This window comes from Pongo pygmaeus, chromosome 19 (assembly GCF_028885625.2).
Source record: "Pongo pygmaeus isolate AG05252 chromosome 19, NHGRI_mPonPyg2-v2.0_pri, whole genome shotgun sequence".
Classification (NCBI taxonomy): domain Eukaryota; kingdom Metazoa; phylum Chordata; class Mammalia; order Primates; family Hominidae; genus Pongo; species Pongo pygmaeus.
In genome coordinates, this window is record NC_072392.2 from 73,094,312 (window position 1) to 73,114,893 (window position 20,582).

At 54.4% G+C, this 20,582-nt stretch overlaps 2 protein-coding genes across 16 annotated transcripts in view; one reads left to right on the plus strand and one right to left on the minus strand.

The window, feature by feature from the left end:
- Positions 1 to 9,877: 9,877 nt before the first annotated feature.
- On the plus strand, positions 9,878 to 12,389 carry CSF3 (colony stimulating factor 3). Its single transcript, XM_054457510.2, has 5 exons — positions 9,878 to 10,075; positions 10,256 to 10,410; positions 10,798 to 10,905; positions 11,054 to 11,200; positions 11,365 to 12,389. Exons 1-5 carry the CDS (start codon positions 10,036 to 10,038, stop codon positions 11,527 to 11,529), a joined length of 615 nt encoding a protein of 204 aa, XP_054313485.1. The 5' UTR covers positions 9,878 to 10,035; the 3' UTR covers positions 11,530 to 12,389.
- A 1,283-nt stretch (positions 12,390 to 13,672) lies between these two features.
- The window catches only part of MED24 (mediator complex subunit 24), a 35,166-nt gene continuing 28,256 nt past the window's right edge, over positions 13,673 to 20,582 (minus strand). For 7 of the 15 annotated variants that reach the window (XM_054459816.2, XM_054459811.2, XM_054459814.2 and 4 more), the window contains 7 exons: positions 17,843 to 18,107; positions 17,205 to 17,386; positions 16,954 to 17,044; positions 16,515 to 16,614; positions 14,834 to 14,914; positions 14,346 to 14,494; positions 13,673 to 14,206 (listed from right to left, as the gene is read on the minus strand). In XM_054459816.2, coding sequence (XP_054315791.1) covers positions 14,090 to 14,206; positions 14,346 to 14,494; positions 14,834 to 14,914; positions 16,515 to 16,614; positions 16,954 to 17,044; positions 17,205 to 17,386; positions 17,843 to 18,107 — 985 coding nt within the window. In that variant the 3' untranslated portion in view covers positions 13,673 to 14,089. Of the gene's footprint in view, positions 14,207 to 14,345; positions 14,572 to 14,833; positions 14,915 to 15,088; positions 15,181 to 16,514; positions 16,615 to 16,953; positions 17,045 to 17,204; positions 17,387 to 17,842; positions 18,108 to 20,582 lie in introns of those variants that run through there. The other 8 variants (XM_063656879.1, XM_054459812.2, XM_063656878.1 and 5 more) reach the window with 4 other exon arrangements.

Sequence of the window (20,582 nt, forward strand, 5' to 3'; positions counted from 1 at the left end):
CAAAAAACAAAAAAAGAATATTCATGATTAGGCCGGGAGCGGTGGCTCACGCCTATAATTCCAGCACTTTGGGAGGCTGAGGCAAGAAGATCGCTTGAGCCCAGGAGGCCAAGAGCAGCCTGAACAACAAAGTGAGACCCCGTCTGTATAAAAAAAAATTAAAAAATTAGGCCGAGTGCAGTGGCTCACACCTGTAACTCCAGCACTTTGGGAGGATGAAGCGGGTGGATCACTTGAGAACAGGAGTTCGAGACCAGCCTGACCAACATGATGAAACCCCATCTCTACTAAAAATACAAAATTAGCCGGGCATGGTGGCGCTTTCCTGTAACCCCAGCTATTTGGGAGGCTGAGGCAGGAGAATCACTTGAACCCGGGAGGCAGAGGTTGCAGTGAGCCGAGATCATGCCATTGCACTCCAGCCTGGGCAACAAAAGCAAGGCTCCATCTCAAAAAATTTACATTAGCAGGAGTTTGAAAGAAGTTGATTACAACCTTCATGGGTGACTTTGAGGGGCTGAAGACATACTTCAGTGGAGGAAAAAAACTGCATATGTAGAAATAACAAAAGAACTAGAATTAGAAGTGGACCCTGAGGCCAGGCCCAGTGACTCACACCTGCAATCCCAGCAATTTGGGAGGCCAGGGCAGGAGGATAACTTGAGCTCAGGAGTTCCAAACCAACCTGGGTAACATAGCAAGACCTCGTCTCTACAAAAAAAAAAAAAAAAAAAAAAAAAAAAAAAAAAAAAAAAGTGGAGCCTGAAGATGGGGCTGAATTGCTGCCATCTCATGATAACATTTGAACAGATGAGGAGTTGCTTCTATGGATGAGCAAGGAAAGTGGTTTCTTGAGATGGAATCTACTCCTGGTGAAGATGCTGTGAACATTGCTGAAATGGCAACAAAGATTTAGGATATTACATATTCCTAGTTGATAAAGCAGCAGCAGTTTGAGAGGATTGACTCCATTTCTTTCTTTCTTTCTTTTTTTGAGATGGAGTCTTGCTCTGTCGCCCAGGCTGGAGTGCAGTGCAGTGGCATGATCTTGGCTCACTGAAACCTCCACCTCCTGGGTCCAAGAGGTTCTCCCACCTCAGCCTCCCCAGTAGCTGGAACTACAGGTGCACGCCACCACGCCCAGCTAATTTTTTTGTATTTTTGGGAGAGATGGGTTTTCACCATGTTGGCCAGGCTGGTCTTGAACTCCTGACCTCAGGTGATCCACCCGCCTCAGCCTCCCAAGGTGCTGGGATTACAGGCGTGAGCCACTGCTCCAGGCCAGGATTGACTTCAATTTTGAAAGAAGTTCTACTGTGGGTAGAACAATGTCAAACAGCATCATATGCTACAGAGAATCCTTTCTAGAAATGAAGAGTCAGCCGGGTGCGGTGGCTCACGCCTGTGATCCCAGCACTTTGGAAGGCCGAGGCGGGCGGATCACCTGATGTCAGGAATTCGAGACCAGCCTGGCCAACATGGTGAAATCTCGTCCCCACTAAAAATACAAAAATGAGATGGGCATGGTGGTTGGAGCCTGTAATCCCAGCTACTTGGGAGGCTGATGCAGGAAAACTGCTTGAACCCAGGAGACAGAGCTTGTAGTGAGCCGGGATAGTGCCACTGCACTCCAGCCTGGGCAACAGAGGGAGACTCCATCTCAAAACAAAACAAAACAAACAAACAAAAATGAAAAAAGAAAAGTCAATTGATGCAGAAAATTTCATTATTTTCTTATTTTAAGAAATCGTTCTCACCTGAAGGCACTAGGAAAAATAAAAACAAAAATAAGAAAAATAAATAAAAAAGAAATTGCTAGAGTCACCCCAACCTTCAGCAGCTACCACCCTGATCAGTGAGTGGTCATCAACATGAGGCAAGACCCTTCACTAGCAAAAAGGTTAGGACTTGTTGAAGGCACAGATGATTGTTAGCATTTTTAGCAATAAAGGGTTTTTTTTGTTTTGTTTTTTGAGGCAGAGTCTTGCTCTGTCTCCTAGGCTGGAGTGCAATGGTGCAGTCTCGGCTCACTGCAACCTCTGCCTCCAGATTCAAGCGATTCTCCTGCCTCAGCCTCCTGAGTAGCTGGGACTATAGGCGCCAGCCACTACACCCGGCTAATTTTTGTATTTTTAGTAGACGGGGTTTCACTATATTGTCCAGGCTGGTCTCGAACTCCTGACCTCAGGTGATCCGCCCGTCTTGGCCTCCCAAAGGCTGGGATTACAGGCATGAGCCACTGCGCCTGGCCAATTATTTTTAAATTAAAGTATGTACATATATAAGATATATTTTTAAATATAATGCTATTGCACGCTTAATAGACTACGGTATAGTGTAAACTTAACTTTTTTTTTTGAGACAGGGTCTCACTCTGTCATCCAGGCTGGAATGCAGTGGCACTATCACAGCTCACTGTAGCCTTGAACTCTTTGGGCTCAGGTAGATGATCCTCTCACCTCAGCCTCCCAAGTAGTTGGGACTATAGGCGAGTGACACCACACCCAGCTAATTTTTTATTTTTTTGTAGAGATGGAATCTTGCGATGTTGCCCAGGCTGGACTTGAACTTCTGGGCTCAAGTGATCCGTCTGCCTTGGCCTCCCAAAGTGCTGGGATTACAGGCATGAGCCACCGTGCCCAGCCTATATTGTGTAAACATAACTTTTATATGCAGTGGGAAACCAGCACCTCTGTGACACCTTTTATCGTGGTGGTCTGGAACCGAACCTGCAATATCTCCAAGGTCTGCCTGTATTCATAATTTCCATTAAATACGGGTTTTGGCCTGGCCTTGCTCTGGCTCCTGATCATACTCCAGCCCTGGTCACAATATTTGGCATCACCCCCTTCCTTTAATCTTCGGCTGCCTCTCGGTATAATGAAACTCCTAAAGTTGACTTTGCAAAACAACACTTCTCATGTGTTTCCCAAACCCGCCCTTCAATCTCTGTGGCAGATGTTTTGATCCTAGCGTCCAGATTCTTCATCTACTTTTAGGGCTCCAATCCTTTCCCCATTTTATCCTTTGATTTTGCAAACCAATCCCAAAACCTTCTCATAGATCTTTGATTCCCTTCCAGGAAGGGAGTCGAACCCAGGCTGACCTGGTACCAAGTTCAATGCGCCTTCTCTCAGGCTGTGCTGCCTTCTTCCGGCCTCAGCCTGGATGTATTAGTCAGGGTCCTCTAGAGGGACAGAACTAATACAATAGTTGTATATATAAAGGGGAGTTTAAGGAGTATTGACTCACGCAATAGGCCGTCTGCAAGCTGAGGAGCAAGGAAGCCAGTCCGCATCCCAAAACCTCAAAAGTAGGGAAGGTAACAGTGCAGCCTTCAGTCTGTGGTCAAAGGTCCAAACGTCCCAAAGCTGAAGAACTTAGAGTCCAGCGTTCAAGGGCAGGAAGCATCCAGCACGGGAGAAAGATGGAGGCCAGAAGACTCAGCCAGTCTGGTCTTTCCATGCTCTTGTGCCTGCTTTTTATTCTGCCTGCTCTGGCAGCTGATTAGATTGTGCTCACCCCAATTGAGGTCTACCTTTCCCAGTCCTCTGGGAATCTTGGCTCACTATAACCCCCGCCTCCCAGGTTCAAGCAATTATCCTGCCTCAGCTTCCCAAGTAGCTGGGATTACAGACCCATGCCACCACGCCTGGCTAATTTTTTTGTATTTTTAGAAGAGATGGGGTTTCGCCATGTTGGCCAGGCTGGTCTTGAACTTCTGACCTCAGGTGATCCACCCGCCTCGACCTCACAAAGTGCTGGGATTACAGGCATGAGCCACCGCGCCCAGCCAAGTGTCACTTTCATGCTTAGAAAGTTCACTGTATTCTTTTACCTTCCAGTTTTGTTTGTTTTGAGACGGAATGTCACTCTGTCACCCAGGCTGGAGTGCAGTGTTGCGATTTCGGCTCACCGCAAACTCTGCTGCCAGAGTTCAAGCGATTCTCCTGCCTCAGCCTCTCCAGTAGCTGGGATTACAAGCATACACCACCACACCCAGCTGATTTTTGTATTTTAGTAGAGATGGGGTTTCACCATGTGGGCCAGGTTGGTCTCAAACTCCTGACCTCAAGCGATCCGCCTGCCTTGGCCTCCCAAAGTGCTGGGATTACAGACATGAGCCACCCTGCCTGGCTACCTTCCAGTTTTGTTTTGTTTTTTAATTTGAAAACTACATAGTAGTACAAAGAATAACATAACAAATATGTACCCGTATATTCTCCACCCAAGTTTAATCATGTTAACATTTCATTAGTCTGTGAAGTTTTTTAATCAAAAAAGAAATAATTGGACACCATGGTTCGTGCCTATAATCTCAGCCCTTTGAGAGGCCAACGCAGAAGGATCGCTTGAGCCCAGAAGTTTGAGACCAGCCTGGGCAACATAGTGAGACCCCCATCTCTACAAAATAAATAAATAAAACATTATGGCTAAGTTGGAAGTCCATCTTGTTCCCCTGGCAAAGCCAGCCACTTTGATGAATTCAGCTGGCAAGCTTCTAGTTTATGTTTTTATACTTTTACTACGTAATAGTATTGAGCTGCCAGGTGCAATGGCTCATGCCTGTAATCCCAGCACTTTGGAAGGCTGAGGCAGGAAGACTGCTCGAGCCCAGGAATTTGAGACCAGCCTGGGCAACATGGCAAACCCCCCTCTATAAAAAACACAAAAAAAGGCCGGGCACAGTGGCTCACGCCTGTAATCCCAGCACTTTGGGAGGCTGAGGTGGGCAAATCACTTGAGATCAACAGTTCGAGACCAGCCTGGCCAACATAGCAAAACCACATCTCTACTAAAAGTAAAAAAATTAGCCGGGCATGGTGGTGCACACCTGTAATCCCAGCTGCTTGGGAGGCTGAGGCAGGAGAATCACTTGAATCCGGGAGGCGGAGGTTGCAGTGAGCCAAGATCATGCCACTGCACTCCAGCCTGGGTGACAGAGCGAGACTTCGTCTCAAGGGAAAAAAAAAGTGTAAAAGCCATTCCTAACTCAGTGTACATCAGTGTACATACTCAGGTCTGCGTACTCCTGCTCTGAGGCATACCTGAGAAGTAGAGTTGCTTGGTCACGGGACATACACATTTCCACATTAACTAGACACTACCAAGTTGCCATCCAAGAAGGTTTTTTTACAATCTACACTCCCCCCAGCAACAAATGAGAGTTACTCCAGATCCTTTACAAAGATGCTCTAAGCCCAGTACCAGATGAAAACAGGAAGTGGGAGGGGAAGCTGCCAGCCACTTCTAACCATGAAGAAATACCTGGGAGAGCCTTCTGGATGCTGGAAGGATGAATAACGGGGGTCTCTGGAGCCTGCCCCCTGTCAGATCACTGTAGCTTCTGAGCCTCCAGTTCAGTTCAGCCCCATGTGTCACGGCCGGTGGTAATGAGCCCTCGCTCTCTGTTTGGTCTTTATTCTCCCCCATGTGGGGCTGAAGTCTGGATTGAGCCGTTATTCAAGATGTACAGCTTTCTTGACAGGAAAGTAGTGTCACAGAAACAGCAGGGGCTTGGGAAGATGATCTAACTGCAAATCCTACCTGGCTCAGCCACCAGCTAGTTCTGTGATCTTGAACAACTTTTTTCACTTCTCTGAGGCCCTCTCTTGGCTACGACACACCAGTTGGTTGACAGGATGAAATGACGAAAGTGCCTCACACCTGTAATCCCAGCACTTTGGGAGGCCAAAGCTGGTGGATGGCTTGAGCCTGAGAGATGACAGCATGCCGGCAGTCCTCACAGCCCTCGCTCGCTCTCGGCGCCTCCTCTGCTTGGGCTCCCACTTTGGTGGCACTTGAGGAGCCCTTCAGCCCACCACTGCACTGTGGGAGCCCCTTTCTGGGCTGGCCAAGGCCAGAGCCGGCTCCCTCAGCTTGCAGGGAGGTGTGGAGGGAGAGGCGCGAGCGGGAACCGGGGCTGCGCGCGACGCTTGCGGGCCAGCTGGAGTTCCGGGTGGGCGTGGGCTTGGCGGTCCCCGCACTCGGAGCAGCCGGCCGGCCGGCCCTGCCGGCCCCGGGCAATGAGGAGCTTAGCACCCGGGCCAGCGGCTGCGGAGGGTGTACTGGGTCCCCCAGCAGTGCCAGCCCGCCGACACTGCGCTCGATTTCTCACCAGGCCTTAGCTGCCTTCCCCTGGGGCAGGGCTCGGGACCTGCAGCCCGCCATGCCTGAGGCTCCCACCCCCTCCACGGGCTCCTGTGCGGCCCGAGCCTCCCCGACGAGCGCCACCCCCTGCTCCAGGGCGCCCAGTCCCATCGACCACGCAAGGGCTGAGAAGTGGGGGCGCACAGCACCGGGACTGGCAGGCAGCTCCACCTGCAACCCTGGTGCGGGATCCGCTGGGTGAAGCCAGCTGGGCTCCTGAGTCTGGTGGAGACGTGAAGAACCTTTATGTCTAGCTCAGGGATTGTAAATACACCAATCAGCACCCTGTGTCTAGCTCAGGGTCTGTGAATGCACCAATCGGCACTCTGTATCTAGCTTCTCTGGTGGGGCCTTGGAGAACCTTTATGTCTAGCTCAGGGATTGTAAAACACCAATCAGCACTCTGTATCTAGCTCAAGGTTTGTAAACACACCAATCAGCACCCTGTGTCTAGCTCAGGGTTTGTGAATGCACCAATCGACACTCTGTATCTGGCTACTCTGGTGGGGCCTTGGAGAACCTTTGCGTCCACACTCTGTATCTAGTTAATCTAGTGGGGAGGTGGAGAACCTTTGTGTCTAGCTCAGGGATTGTAAACGCACCAAGCAGCGCCCTGTCAAAACAGACCACTTGGTTCTACCAATCAGCAGGATGTGGGTGGGGCCAGATAAGAGAATAAAAGCAGGCTGCCCGCCCCCCCCCCCCCCCCTCAACTAGCAATGGCAACCGGCTTGGGTCTTTATCCACATTGTGGAAGCTCTGTTCTTTTGTTGTTTGTGATAAATCTTGTTACTGCTCACTCTTTGGGTTCACACTGCTTTTATGAGCTGTAACGCTCACCACGAAAGTTTGCGGCTTTGCTCCTGAAGCCAGCGAGACCACGAGCCCCCGCGGGAGGAACGAACAACTCCAGACGCGCTGCTTTAAGAGTTGTAACACTAATGGTGAAGGTTTGCAGCTTCACTCCTGAAGCCAGCGAGACCACAAGCCCCCCAAGAGGAGTGAACAACTCCAGACGCGCTGCCTTAAGAGCTGTAACACTCACCGCGAAGGTCCGCAGCTTCACTCCTGAGCCAGTGAGACCACGAACTCACCAGAAGGAAGAAACTCCAGGTGCACCACCTTAAGAGCTGTAACGCTCACTATGAGGGTCTATGGCTTCCTTGAAGTCAGTGAGACCAAGAACCCACCAATTCCCGACAGAAGCCCAGGATTTTGAGATCAGCTTTGGCAACATGCTGAAACCCCTTCTCCACAAAAAAAAGTTACAAACATTAGCCGAGCGTGGTGGTCCGTGCCTGTGGTCCCAGTTACTCGGGAGGCTAAAGTGGGAGGATCGCTTGAGCTTGGGAGGTGGAGACTGCAGTGAGCTGTGATTGTACCACAGCACTCTACGCTAAGGGATAGAGTGAGACCTTGTTTCTCCCACAAAAAAATTGACAAAAGTGTAATAAAAGGTGCCTCACATGGCCAGCCACATTGGCTCATTCCTGTAATCCCAGCACTTTGGGAGGCTGAGGCGGGCAGATCACCTAAGGTCAGGAGTTTGAGACCAGCTTGACCAACATGGAGAAAGCCCATCTTTCCTAAAAATACAAGATTAGCGGGCGGCGGTGGTGGTGGTGGTGGAGCATGCTTGTAATCCCAGCTACTCAGGAGGCTGAGGCAGGAGAATCGCTTGAATCCAGGAGGCAGAGGTTGCAGGGAGCCGAGATCGTGCATTGCACTCCAGCCTGGGCAACAAGAGCCAAACTCTTGTCTTAAAGTGCCTGACATATAAGAGGTATGCAGTGCAATAGTTGCCAGGCAACATGTTTAAGAACGTGGAGGTCCTGCCTTCCATGATCCTGTTAAAAACCCATCGTCAAGGCCAGGTGCAGTGGCTCATGCCTGTAATCCCAGCACTTTGGGAGGCCGAGGCAGGTGGATCACCTGAGGTCAGGAGTTTGAGACCAGCCTGACCACCAACATGGTGAAATCCCACCTCTACTAAAAATACAAAATTAGATGAGCTTGGTGTTGCATGCCTGTAATCCCAACTACTTGGGAGGCTGAGGCAGGAAAATCACTAGAACCAGGGAGGCGGAGGTTGTAGTGAGCCGAGATCGTGCTGTTGCACTCCAGCCTGAGCAACGAGCGAAACTCCATCTCAAAAAAACAACAAAAACCCACCCTCTACTCCGAGGGAGCTGGGCACAGAGCTGGGCCCCATCAGTGCAAGGTGCTGAGCCACGGAGCCAAGGCGGAGCTGCACGACCGGGGACCAGATAACAGTGTGTGAGATCAGACGTCCCTGCCATTGGTGACCACCAGGGGGCCCCCAAGCACCAGAGATGGCCCCACCCAGTCACCACGTCCGCTTCTCATCCAGAGATGTCTGTTTCTTGGCACACTGGGGTAAATTAGGACAGAAGGTGACAGTCTTGGGTGTGGTCAGTCAGACTTCCCCAGGCAGGCCCTGTGGCCTGTAGAAGACGTTCAGGCCTAGGCTGGGCACGGTGGCTCACACCTGTAATCCCAACACTTTGGGAGGCTGAGGCGGGTGGATCACGAGGTCAGGAGATCGTGACCATCCTGGCTGACACGGTGAAACCCCGTCTCTACTAAAAATGCAAAAAATTGGCCGGGCATGGTGGCGGGCACCTGTAGTTCCAGCTACTCGGGAGGCTGAGGCAAGAGAATGGCGTGAACCTGGGAGGTGGAGTTTGCAGTGAGCCGAGATCGCGCCACTGCACTGCAGCCTGGGCGACAGAGCAAGACTCCGTCTGGGAAAAAAAAAAAAAAGAAAACGTTCAGGCCTGAGCCAGAGGCCCAGGCTGTAATTCTGTCACTTACCATGACCTTGGGCAAGGCACTTCCTTCCCTGGCCCAGTTCACGGGGTTGTAATCGACTCCAAGGTCCCTTCCAGCATTAACACTGCATGGTTCTAAGATGAGAAGATGGGGCAGTTTCCCCTCTCTCACCCCAGCCCGTGTCCACTTCAAGGTGAATGGCCAGGGAAGTCACGTGTCCCAATCCCCCAGTTCCAAAGCCCTTGGGGACCCTACTGTCAGGGTCGTGCACGAGGAGGTGAAGGTCAGGTGAGCCAATCACCTCGAAGGGTCTTGCCTCATTCGGGACAGACATCCGGTTTCCTCTAGGCTCTACCGGGATTCTAGGGGCTTAGCCGAATGAGTCATGGGGGGCGGGGGGGTTTCTGGGGGAGTTCCCAGCTAATCAACTTGGGACAGAACAGCCTGGAACTTTCGATGGTGCCTATCCAAGTGTGGGGTGGGCACAGCAGCTAAGACCCAATGTGATTATCTCAGGTAGGGGCTCAGGAGTTCTCCCAGACAGGCAGCCTCCGGAGAGTTTGGGGGTAGGAATGGGGGCAACCAGCTTCTTTCTTTCTCTCTTAGAATTTGGGGGCTTGGGGGACAGGCTTGAGAATCCCAAAGGAGAGGGGCAAAGGACACTGCCCCCGCAAGTCTGCCAGAGCAGAGAGGGAGACCCCGACTCAGCTGCCACTTCCCCATAGGCTGCTGCCGCCTCCAGGCGTCTATCAGCGGCTCAGCCTTTGTTCAGCTGTTCTGTTCAAACACCCTGGGGCCATTCAGGCCTGGGTGGGGCAGCGGGAGGAAGGGAGTTTGAGGGGGGCAAGGCGACGTCAAAGGAGGATCAGAGATTCCACAATTTCACAAAACTTTCGCAAACAGCTTTTTGTTCCAACCCCCCTGCATTGTCTTGGACACCAAATTTGCATAAATCCTGGGAAGTTATTACTAAGCCTTAGTCGTGGCCCCAGGTAATTTCCTCCCGGGCCTCCATGGGATTATGTATAAAGGCCCCCCTAGAGCTGGGCCCCAAAACAGCCCGGAGCCTGCAGCCCAGCCCCACCCAGACCCATGGCTGGACCTGCCGCCCAGAGCCCCATGAAGCTGATGGGTGAGTGTCTTGGCCCAGGATGGGAGAGCCGCCTGCCCTGCCTGGCATGGGAGGGAGGCTGGTGTGACAGAGGGGCTGGGGATCCCCGTTCTGGGAATGGGGATTAAAGGCACCCAGTGTCCCCAACAGGGCCTCAGGTGGTAGGGAACAGCATGTCTCCTGAGCCCGCTCTGTCCCCAGCCCTGCAGCTGCTGCTGTGGCACAGCGCACTCTGGACAGTGCAGGAAGCCACCCCCCTGGGCCCTGCCAGCTCCCTGCCCCAGAGCTTCCTGCTCAAGTGCTTAGAGCAAGTGAGGAAGATCCAGGGCGATGGCGCGGCACTCCAGGAGAAGCTGGTGAGTGAGGCGGGCGAGAGGGCTGTGGAGGGAAGCCCGGTGGGGAGAGCTAAGGGGGATGGAACTGCAGGGCCGACATCCTCAGGAAGGGACATGGGAGAATATTAGGAGCAGTGGAGCTGGGGAAGGCTGGGAAGGGACTTGGGGAGGAGGACCTTGGTGGGGACAGTGCTTGGGAGGGCTGGCTGGGATGGGAGTGGAGGCATCACATTCAGGAGAAAGGGCAAGGGCCCCTGTGAGATCAGAGAGTGGGGGTGCAGGGCAGAGAGGAACTGAACAGCCTGGCAGGACATGGAGGGAGGGGAAAGACCAGAGAGTCGGGGAGGACCCGGGAAGGAGCGGCGACCCGGCCACAGCGAGTCTCACTCAGCATCCTTCCATCCCCAGTGTGCCACCTACAAGCTGTGCCACCCCGAGGAGCTGGTGCTGCTCGGACACTCTCTGGGCATCCCCTGGGCTCCCCTGAGCAGCTGCCCCAGCCAGGCCCTGCAGCTGGTGAGTTTCAGGAAAGGATAAGGCTGATGAGGAGGGGGAAGGAGAGGAGGGACACCCATGGGCTCCCCCAGGTCTCCAGGTTCCAAGCTGGGGGCCTGACGTGAGTATCTCAGGCAGCACCCCCTAACTCTTCCGCTCTGTCTCACAGACAGGCTGCTTGAGCCAACTCCATAGCGGCCTCTTCCTCTACCAGGGGCTCCTGCAGGCCCTGGAAGGGATCTCCCCTGAGTTGGGCCCCACCTTGGACACACTGCAGCTGGACGTCGCCGACTTTGCCACCACCATCTGGCAGCAGGTGAGCCTTGTTGGGCAGGGTGGCCAAGGTCATGCTGACATTCTGGGCACCGCAGCCGGGCCTGTGTACGGGCCCTGTCCATGCTGTCGGCCCCCAGAATTTCCTCATTTGTAATAACGCCCACTCAGAAGGGCCCAACCACTGATCACAGCTTTCTCCCACAGATGGAAGAACTGGGAATGGCCCCTGCCCTGCAGCCCACCCAGGGTGCCATGCCAGCCTTTGCCTCTGCCTTCCAGCGCCGGGCCGGAGGCATCCTGGTTGCCTCCCATCTGCAGAGCTTCCTGGAGCTGGCGTACCGCGTTCTACGCCACCTTGCCCAGCCCTGAGCCAAGCCCTCCCCATCCCATGTATTTATGTCTATTTAATATTTATGCCTATTTAAGCCTCATATTTAAAGACAAGGAAGAGCAGAACGGAGCCCCAGGCCTCTGTGTCCTTCCCTGCATTTCTGAGTTTCATTCTCCTGCCTGTAGCAGTGAGAAAAAGCTCCTGTCCTCCCATCCCCTGGACTGGGAGGTAGATAGGTAAATACCAAGTATTTATTACTGTGAGTGCTCCCCAGCCCCGGCTCTGCAGTGGGCACTGGGATGAGCTGCTGTGAGCCCCTGGTCCCGAGGGTCCCCACCTGGGACCCTTGAGAGTATCAGGTCTCCCATGTGGGAGACAAGAAATCCCTGTTTAATATTTAAACAGCAGTGTTCCCCATCTGGGTCCTTGCACCCCTCACTCTGGCCTCAGCCGACTGCACAGCGGCCCCTGCATCCCCTTGGCTGCATCCCCTTGGCTGGACAAGCAGAGGCAGCCAGAGCTGGGAGGCGTGGCCCTGGGGTCCCACAAATTTGCTGGGGAATCTCATTTTTCTTCTTAAGACTTTCGGGACATGGTTTGACTCCCGAACATCACCGACGTGTCTCCTGTTTTTCTGGGTGCCCTCGGGACACCTGCCCTGCCCCCACAAGGGTCAGGACTGTGACTCTTTTTAGAGCCGGGCAGGTGCCTGGACATTTGCCTTGCTGGACGGGGACTGGGGATGTGGGAGGGAGCAGACAGGAGGAATCATGTCAAGCGTGTCTGTGAAAGGAAGCTCGACTATCACCCTCCACCTCTTCGCCCCCCACTCACCAGTGTCCCCTCTGCTGTTGCGTTGTAACTCAACTTCAGGATAATAAAGTGTTTGCCTCCAGTCATGTCCCTCCTCTTTCTTGAGTCCAGCTGGTACCTGGCCAGGGGCTGGGGAGGTGGCTGAAGGGTGGGAGAGGCCAGAGGGAGGTCGGAGAGGAGGACCGGGGAGGAGGTCCGGGGAGGAGGAGGAAGGTTCTCAAGTTCTTCGGATATTCATTCCATTAGCACATATTTATCTGAGCACCTACTCTGTGCAGACGCTGGGCTAAGTCCTGGGGACACAGCAGGGAACAAGGCAGACATGGAATCTGCACTCGAGTAGCCACAGCCTGGCAGGGAAGACAGAGGCACAGGGACCACGGGAACCCAGAAAGGATAGGGCATGGGGTCTGGGTGGGCTTAACAGGCCAGACACAGCCAGACAAGATGAAGCCAGAGAGTGCTGAGCATCTGCACCAGGCTTGTCATTTACCATCTTCCATAAACTTGAGCCCATCTATCAAGTTGCCCACAAAGTGGAAGCCAAGTTCAAAGTGACCACTGGAGTCAGAGCTTCTCTCCTCAGACTCGGTCTCTGCACTCGCCCCAGCTGGTCACTTCCTGCTTGTGGCAGCCCTGGGCTGAAGAGCGCTAAGCTCACAGCACAGGAGGGTGGGGAGCTGTGGCAAGTAGGGGGGCCAGCGACCACACCACAGGTGTGAGGCCTGCCTGCAGCCAAAGACTCCTGTGTGGCTTTGGGGTACCCCCACCAGTCCCCAGTCCACTATCTGCCCAAGCCTTCTCCTCCTCAGCTCCTCAGTCCCTCCCACCTCCCCGGCCCGTGGCTCCTCGGAAAGCAGGGTCAGAAGTGCCCACTGCCAGCTCAGAGTCATCCATCTAGGGGCTCAGAGATGTATGAAGCAGGCAAGGAAGGGTTAAAGAAAGTTCCCGCCCCTCATCCCCCCGCCTCCCATCCCCCAGTCCTTTTTTGGAGGCAACAGATCAAATCCCAGGCTAGTCAGAGTGTGGGTGGGGTTGGACCAGGTTCGGGAGACAACAGAGCAGGCCACCCTGCCCCAGCACTGTGGGGCCCTGAGCCAAAGCCTCTGCCCTTTCAGGGTACAGCTGGCTTTGGGGGAGGGGGCAGCAGGCCGGCCAACTTGGCTTCAAGGAAGGGAAGCTGCTTTCCCCTGGCCCTTCCCCAGCTGAGCAAGCCCACATAGGACCCTGAACCCTGCCATCTCTGCACCTCTTCCTCCTCCTCCTCACCACTGGAGTGAGCCTTCCCCGGCCACAGCACAGGGAGTCCAGGGAGAGGACACTATGCCCTGCCCTGGGTGGCACCAACACCAACAGCACACACAGTCACAAAGGGACCCACGAGGAGCTTTATTTACACATGAACAAAGGGAGATATCCCTCACATATTACCAAATATATATATATATATGTATATACACACACACACTCTGCATCTAGAAAGTTCCTCAGAGGTAAGACTACTCCTGGGCTGGGGCGGGCGCACACAGGGGTGACCACTGGGTTTGTGGTCCAGGCTGCTCACACTCCTCAGGTGCCAGCAGATGGAGAGGAAATTTCGAAAGAAGAAACCGGGAGACATCCTGGAGGTCAGGAGTCAGGAGCGGGGAACTGGAAGCCGCCAGAGGCTCTTGCACCATGTGGAGCGGATGTGAGCCACGATGCCTCATCTTTCCTCACTGCTTCCCTTGGAGGCGCCTGGGGCTGCACCAGTCCCCAGCCCCCACTGCAGCCATGCCAAGCCCCTCAGAGTGCAGCAATGGCTTTAGCAGCCACCTGGCGGCCCAGGGGCAGGCTGAGGTCTGTGATGGCCAGAACCACCTTAGGGCTGGACATGGCTGACACCTTCACCAGTTCCGACACCTGCCACGGACAGACAGATGCTGCTTGCGGGACGGCTGCTGGCGGGTGTGCTGTCCCAGGGGGAAGGAGGCCCCTCCCTGCTCTAAGGGCTGCCCCGAGGCCCCAGCACCAGCAGGAGAGCCGGGAAGGTGGTACTCACGGTGGTGAAGGGCATGAACTGCAGGACACTGCCACGGCCGCCCTGCTCCAGGCAGTCCACACACTCCTCCATGAACCACTGCACGAACTGGGTGTGGGGGCCAGCGGTGCGAGACCCCAGGATGGAGGAGATGAGCAGGAACAGATTGGCTGTGGAGAGTGGGGGTAGAGTGACAGGAGGGAGTTCCATGAGAGAGGGTGAGGTCACACTCTGGGAGAAGGTGGGACTGAAAAGGGAAAAGAAACACATGCTGAGCATGTCCCCAAAATGGGGTGTCAGAGAGAGAAAACATAAAAGGCAATTGGGGAGGGGAGGAGGGGGAACTAGACAGGAGCCTGGGGGCCAGGACAGCCAACAATGAGGGGCATGGAGAGGAATGGGAGGGGCGCCGCAAGGCCCCTTCCAGCTGACAAGGTCTCCCAGCCTCCATGAGAAGAGGGACTCATCCACCTTAGCCCCAGGTTCAGCAGCAGGGGTGGGGAACTCACCCAGGACTCGGTTCAGAGGGTCCCGCATGTTCACCGTGTGGAGCTGAGAGGCTGAGAGGGAGCTGCTCATGGATCGGTCTGCTGTGGGACAGAGCAGACAGAGCGCTGGGAAAGAGCCTGCCGAGTGCAAAAGTGGTGCTCCCCGGGGATGCCCCCACCCGACCTTCACCCATCGGAGGTAACTGGTACATGGAGAGCCCAGAGAAGACCTTGAGATCAAGAGCACAAAGGGAGGCCAGGTACGGTGGCTCACACCTGTAATCCCAGCATTTTGGGAGGCCGAGGCAGGAGGATCGCTTGAGTCCAGGAGTTCGAGACCAGCCTTGGCAACTAGCGAGACCTCATCTCTACAAAAAATACAAAAACTAGCTGGGCGTGGTGCCAAAGCCTGTAGTCCCAGCTCCTTGGGAGGCTGAAGCAGACTGCTTGAGCCTAGGAGAACAAGGCTGCAGTGAGCCGAGATGGTGCCACTGCACTCCAGCCTGAGTAACAGAGCAAAACCCTGTCTCAAAAAAACAGGCTGGGCGTGGTGGCTCACGCCTGTAATCCCAGCACTTTGGGAGGCCAAGGCGGATGGATCATCTGAGTTCAGGAGTTCGAGACCAGCCTGACCAATATGGTGAAACCCTGTCTCTACTAAAAATACAAAAATTAGCCAGGCATTGTGGCAGGCGCCTGTAGTCCCAGCAACTCAGGAGGCTGAGACAGGAAAATTGCTTAAACCCAGGAGGCGGAGGCTGCAGAGAGCCGAGATCGCACCACTGCACTCCAGCCTGGACAACAGAGGGAGACTCCAACTCAAAAAAACAAACAAACAAAACAAAACAAAACAAAAAAAGGGCACAGGGGGCCTCAGATACAGAGATCCCAACGGAATGAGAGAGAAAAACTAACGTGTGGCGAACACACGGGGCCAGGGGCCGATCTTGGTACTTCCTAAGTTGCTTACTCCTCACAACACCCCATTTACAGATGAGGAGACCCAGACGGGGGCTGGCTCAGTCGCTAGCTAAAGGTCACAGCGCTTGTAGCTGGCAGACCTAGCATCTTTCTTCTGATCAAGTTATAGTTGGTCCCCTAGTTCCTAAAAGGCTTCAGAGAAAAGTTCAGGCTCAGGAGAAATCTCTGGAAACAGGAAAAATGCCACAGAAGGAGCCCTTGGCAGTAAGTCTGGCAGGGAGGAAAGGACAGTGAAAAGGATGACCTCCAGGGAAGTGGTGGCGGGGAGGGGTGTGCTCTTTAGGCAGGAAGGTGGGGAGTGGCCCCATGCCCCAACCCAGGCCTCTCCGGGCATGCTTTGGGGGAAGGAAGGAAGGAAGGAAGGTCAGAGCTGGTGAGTCAATGGCACAGGCTGTGCCTGAGTCGGTGAACTCACTCACTTGGGCAGCTTGTCATCCCCTCAACCCTGGGGAAGGGAGGGGGCAGGAGGGCTGCAGGGGAACAACTGTGGGCTGGGCTGGACCTGGGCAGAGGAGCTTCAACCCTCAGGGAGTGAGAACAGCAACCTCTTCTCCAGGGGCAGGACACAGAGCACCCCCTTGGGGGTTAGAACAGCAGGTCCCTGCCACACCCTCTCTGACCAGCTGCAAAGATGCCTGCAGCTGGGGCAGCGGCAGAGTGGCAGCATCAGGGAGTGAATTCCTAGGAAAGGGAGTGGCGCGCCGCCAGGCCACACACTCACTGGGGCTCGAAAGGATGTTGGCATCGTCCTCATTGGAGCTCAGCAGTCGCATCAACTTCGAAGGCTGCACATCGTCCAGGGGGAAGAGGCTGATATAATCCTAGAGGGTGTGATAGTCACTGTTATACATCCCTAAACCCCCCAGTTTCCAGCTGTCAGGGAAAAGAGCTTGAGCTCCAATTTGAGTGAGGTCAGCATGGCCAGCAGGGCCTCAGCCCCTCTCTGCTCAACCCCTCCCACAATCTGACAGGCCCCTTGTGCCCATGGGCAGGCTGGGGCCACACAAATCACCCATGCAGATTCCTGACCAATCATGCCCGGGCACGGCTGCCCCAAGGGCAGGGGCCACATCTGCTTCCCTTTGCCTGGGGAATCCTCAGGAAATGCTGAGCAAACCGGTGAACAAGTGAAGCCGGCGAGGGCAGCTGGGGGGGCCTACCTCAATGTCTTCCCGGTGTCTCTTCTTCTGGCGGGTGGACGCCTGTCCCTTGTGGGAGGAGTAGGAACTGAGGGCACACCACACGGCCAGCCTGGCAAAGGGTTCCAGAAAAAGGGGTACAGTGAGAGGCGCCCCAGGAGCTTTGTGTGTCTGACTGGGCTCCCCAAAGCCCAGTCTCCCAGGGTGGCACCAGGCGAGGGGTGCCTGAACCTGGGTGGCTGGAGCAGGGCAAGCTCTGAAGAGAATCTTACTTGGCAAGAGCAGTGCCTGGGGGGTCCATGAGGCTGTGCCACTTGGAGGAGTCAGTGAGCAGGCCAGGCAGGATGTGGCCCAGCAGGACCAGGGTCACTTGCTGCATGTCCAGGCAGAAGATGGAGTAGAGCAGCTCCACCGCCCGCAGCGTGTGCTCCTTCCGCGTCTCCTTCAGCAGCTCCTAGTGCGCAGGAAGGAGGGCAGTTCAGGAGCTGGGGGCCCGGGATCTGGGGCTCTGATACCCTGCCACTCCAGCACTGGTGCGCAGGAAGGGGGGCAGTTTAGGAGCCAGGGGCCCGGGATCTGGGGCTCTGACACCCTGCCACTCCAGCACTGGTGCGCAGGAAGGGGGGCAGTTTAGGAGCCAGGGGCCCGGGATATGGGGCTCCTACACCCTGCCGTTCCAGCATGGCTGTCCAGTAAGGCCCGCAGAGGGGGCCCCAGATGTTGCTCTGCCCCTCAGGCTGAATCCTAGTCTCTGGCCAGAGCTCCCCAAGGAGGCAACTCTGAGGCGAGGCATCCCGGGGAGGCCACCTGGCTCATGGCAGCCTCTCAGGGAAGCCTGGCAGACCAGGCCAGGTGTGGGGAGCCAGGGGACAGGACCCATGTTGGCCCACAGACACTCCAGCCCAAGTACCTTAATCAGGTTGTTGCAGAACCAGTAGACGCCGCCCATGTGCAGCAGGGTGTCAAAGATGTGGATGGAGCGGCTGTCCACCCAGCCCTTCTCCAGCACTTTGGCAAAGATGTCCGTCAGCACCTCCTTGATGGGCCGCTTGGGGGGCAGCAGGTTCCAGTAGGGCATCGTGTCCACCCCAGTGGAGGGAAACTTGATCTGCGTGGCCGTCTGCTGTAGCACGTCGGCACACATGCGCTCCAGGATCGAGTTCATGATCACCACCCTGGGGGAGGGTTGAGAGGACCTGAGGCTCAGGTGCCACTGTAGGGTGGGGAGGGAGAGGAGGGAACACCCATGCCAGACTTTCCCCTGGATTTGGGTTATGGAAATCTCCCTGAGGCATTAATCCAGTTTTGCTCTGGGGGAGGGTATACCCCGGGGCGACCTGCCCCCCCCCCCCGCTCTGCTCCTGCCAGGTCTCTCACCTGCAGGACACAAAGCCTATAAATAGGGACTGGGGAGGGGCTTTCCTCCCCCTGGCCATTCCAGCCAGATATTCACATTTTCTTTTACTCTCCAACTTCCCCCATCCCCCAGGCCTGGGCCCTGCCAACCTGCCACATAAATAAACACAATCACTTCCCCCTAGGCTGAGTGCTTGGGGGTCCCCGCCCAGCCCTGGCCTCCTCCCAAAGTAAACTGTTCCTTCCAGGAGAGGCCCAAGGGCTGCCCCACAGGACTCTTCCCGGCCCCTGGTAGCTGGGCAGATAGAAGTGTATATCCAGGAATTTTCTCATGGAAATAGGCTTCGGAAGTGAATACAGACCTGGGTCAAGTGCTGACTGTTCCTGGAATGCAGGGTGGCTCTGGGAAAGTTGCTATGACTTTTAGAGCCACTTTTCCCACCTGCACAATGGAGCCACAGACTTCCCACTACCCCTTACCCAGATACGACTTAGGGTGCTTAGAATGGGTTACACCAGAGCAAAAGCTCCCTATTTGGTAGGGCGGGGCGGAGGGGAAGGTAGCGGAGAAATGAGAGAAGAAAGGAAAAAAGAAGGAGGCAAGGGGAAAACGAGATGTGCTTTTCCAGACCGTCCAAACCTCATTCAGCTCAGTGCTTCCCCTTCTCCCTATTAAGACATCCTCAGGCCCGGTGCGGTGGCTCATGCCTATAATCCCAGCACTTTGGGAGGCTGAGGTAGGAAGATCACCTGAAGTCAGGAGTTCGAGACCAGCCTGGCCAACATGGTGAAACCCCATCTCTACTAAAAATACAAAAATTAGCCGGGTGTGGTGGCGCATGCCTGTAATCCTGGCTACTCAGGAGGCTGAGGCAGGAGAATCTCTTGAACCCAGGAGGCGGAGGTTGCAGTGAGCCGAGATCGTGCCACAGCACTCCAGCCTGGGCGACCAAGCGAAACGCCGTCTCATAAATAAACAAACAAATAAATAAATAAATAAATAAATAAATAAAATAAAGACATCCTCAACATTGCCATAAAGACATGGCAACACCCAAAATGTATTGGCTGGTAAACACCCATGTTCACAGCATCACTATTTACTATAGCCCAAAGGTGGAAGCAACTGAAGTGTCCACTGACCGAGGAGGGATCAAGATGTGGTACAGCCACACAACAGAGGTTTTTTTGTTTTTGTTTTGTTTTTTGAGACAGAGTCTCACTCTTTCACCCAGGCTGTAGTGCAGTGGCGCGATCTCGGCTCACTGCAACCTCCGCTTCCCGGGTTCAAGCAATTCTCCTGTTTCAGCCTCCCAAGTAGCTGGGATTGCAGGCGCCTGCCACCACTCCCTGCTCACTTTTGTATTTTTAGTAAAGCCAAGGTTTCACCATGTTGGTCAGGCTGGCCTTAAACTCCTGACCTCAAGTGAGCCACCCGCCTCAGCCTCCCAAAGTGCTAGGATTGCAGGCGTGAGCCACCACGCCCGGCCCACAACAGAGTATTATTCAGCCTTAAAAAGGAAGGAATTCCTGTCACGTGCTACTTCATGGATGAGCTTTGAGGACATCATGCTGAGTGAAGTCAGTCAGTCACAAAAAGGCAAGGATTGTATGATTCCAGTTAAATGAGGCATCTAAAAAGTAGTCAAATTCAGCAGGGCACGGTGGGTCACGCCTGTAATCCCAGGACTTTGGGAGTCCACGGTGGGAGGATCACTCGAGGCCAGGAGTTCAAGACCTGGCAATATAGTGAGACCCTGTCTCTACAAAGACTAGAAAAATTAGCCGGCTGTGGGCCTGCAGTCCCAGCTACTCGGGAGGCTGAGGAGAGAGGATCACTTGAGCCCAGGAGTTTGAGGTTGCAGTGAGACTCACTCTGATCTGGGCAAGAGTAAGACCCTGGGAAGCTGTTGTTCAGCGGGTATGGAGTTTCAGAGATGCAAGAAAGTTCTGGAGACCTGTTACACAACAGTGTGAATATACTTAACACTACTGAACAGTACACTTAAACATGGCTAAGATGGCAAATCTTATGTGTTTTTTACAATTAAAAAAAGCAAACAACTTATTGGTTGGGTGAATGAACTCAATGTAGCTGGTCACCAGGGAAGTCCTCCAAGCCCCTGAAGAGCCAGGGCAGGAAACTGTCCTAAGAGGTAACTGAGGGTGGGGGATGGCCTGTAAAATCTACAGACAGGTTCCTAGCTCCTAGACAGTCATACAGCTTTGTTCTTTTGGGAGCTAGTTGTCTAGAACTTGAGTCTCTGTGGGCAGACCCTGTTTGGGGTCTGCAT

Coding starts and splice junctions, on each gene's coding strand:
- CSF3 (XM_054457510.2), top strand. CDS start 10,036: ATGGCTGGACCTGCCGCCCAGAGCCCCATGAAGCTGATGG. Junction 10,076..10,255: donor GAGCCCCATGAAGCTGATGG/GTGAGTGTCTTG, acceptor CTCTGTCCCCAG/CCCTGCAGCTGCTGCTGTGG. Junction 11,201..11,364: donor CCACCACCATCTGGCAGCAG/GTGAGCCTTGTT, acceptor TTTCTCCCACAG/ATGGAAGAACTGGGAATGGC.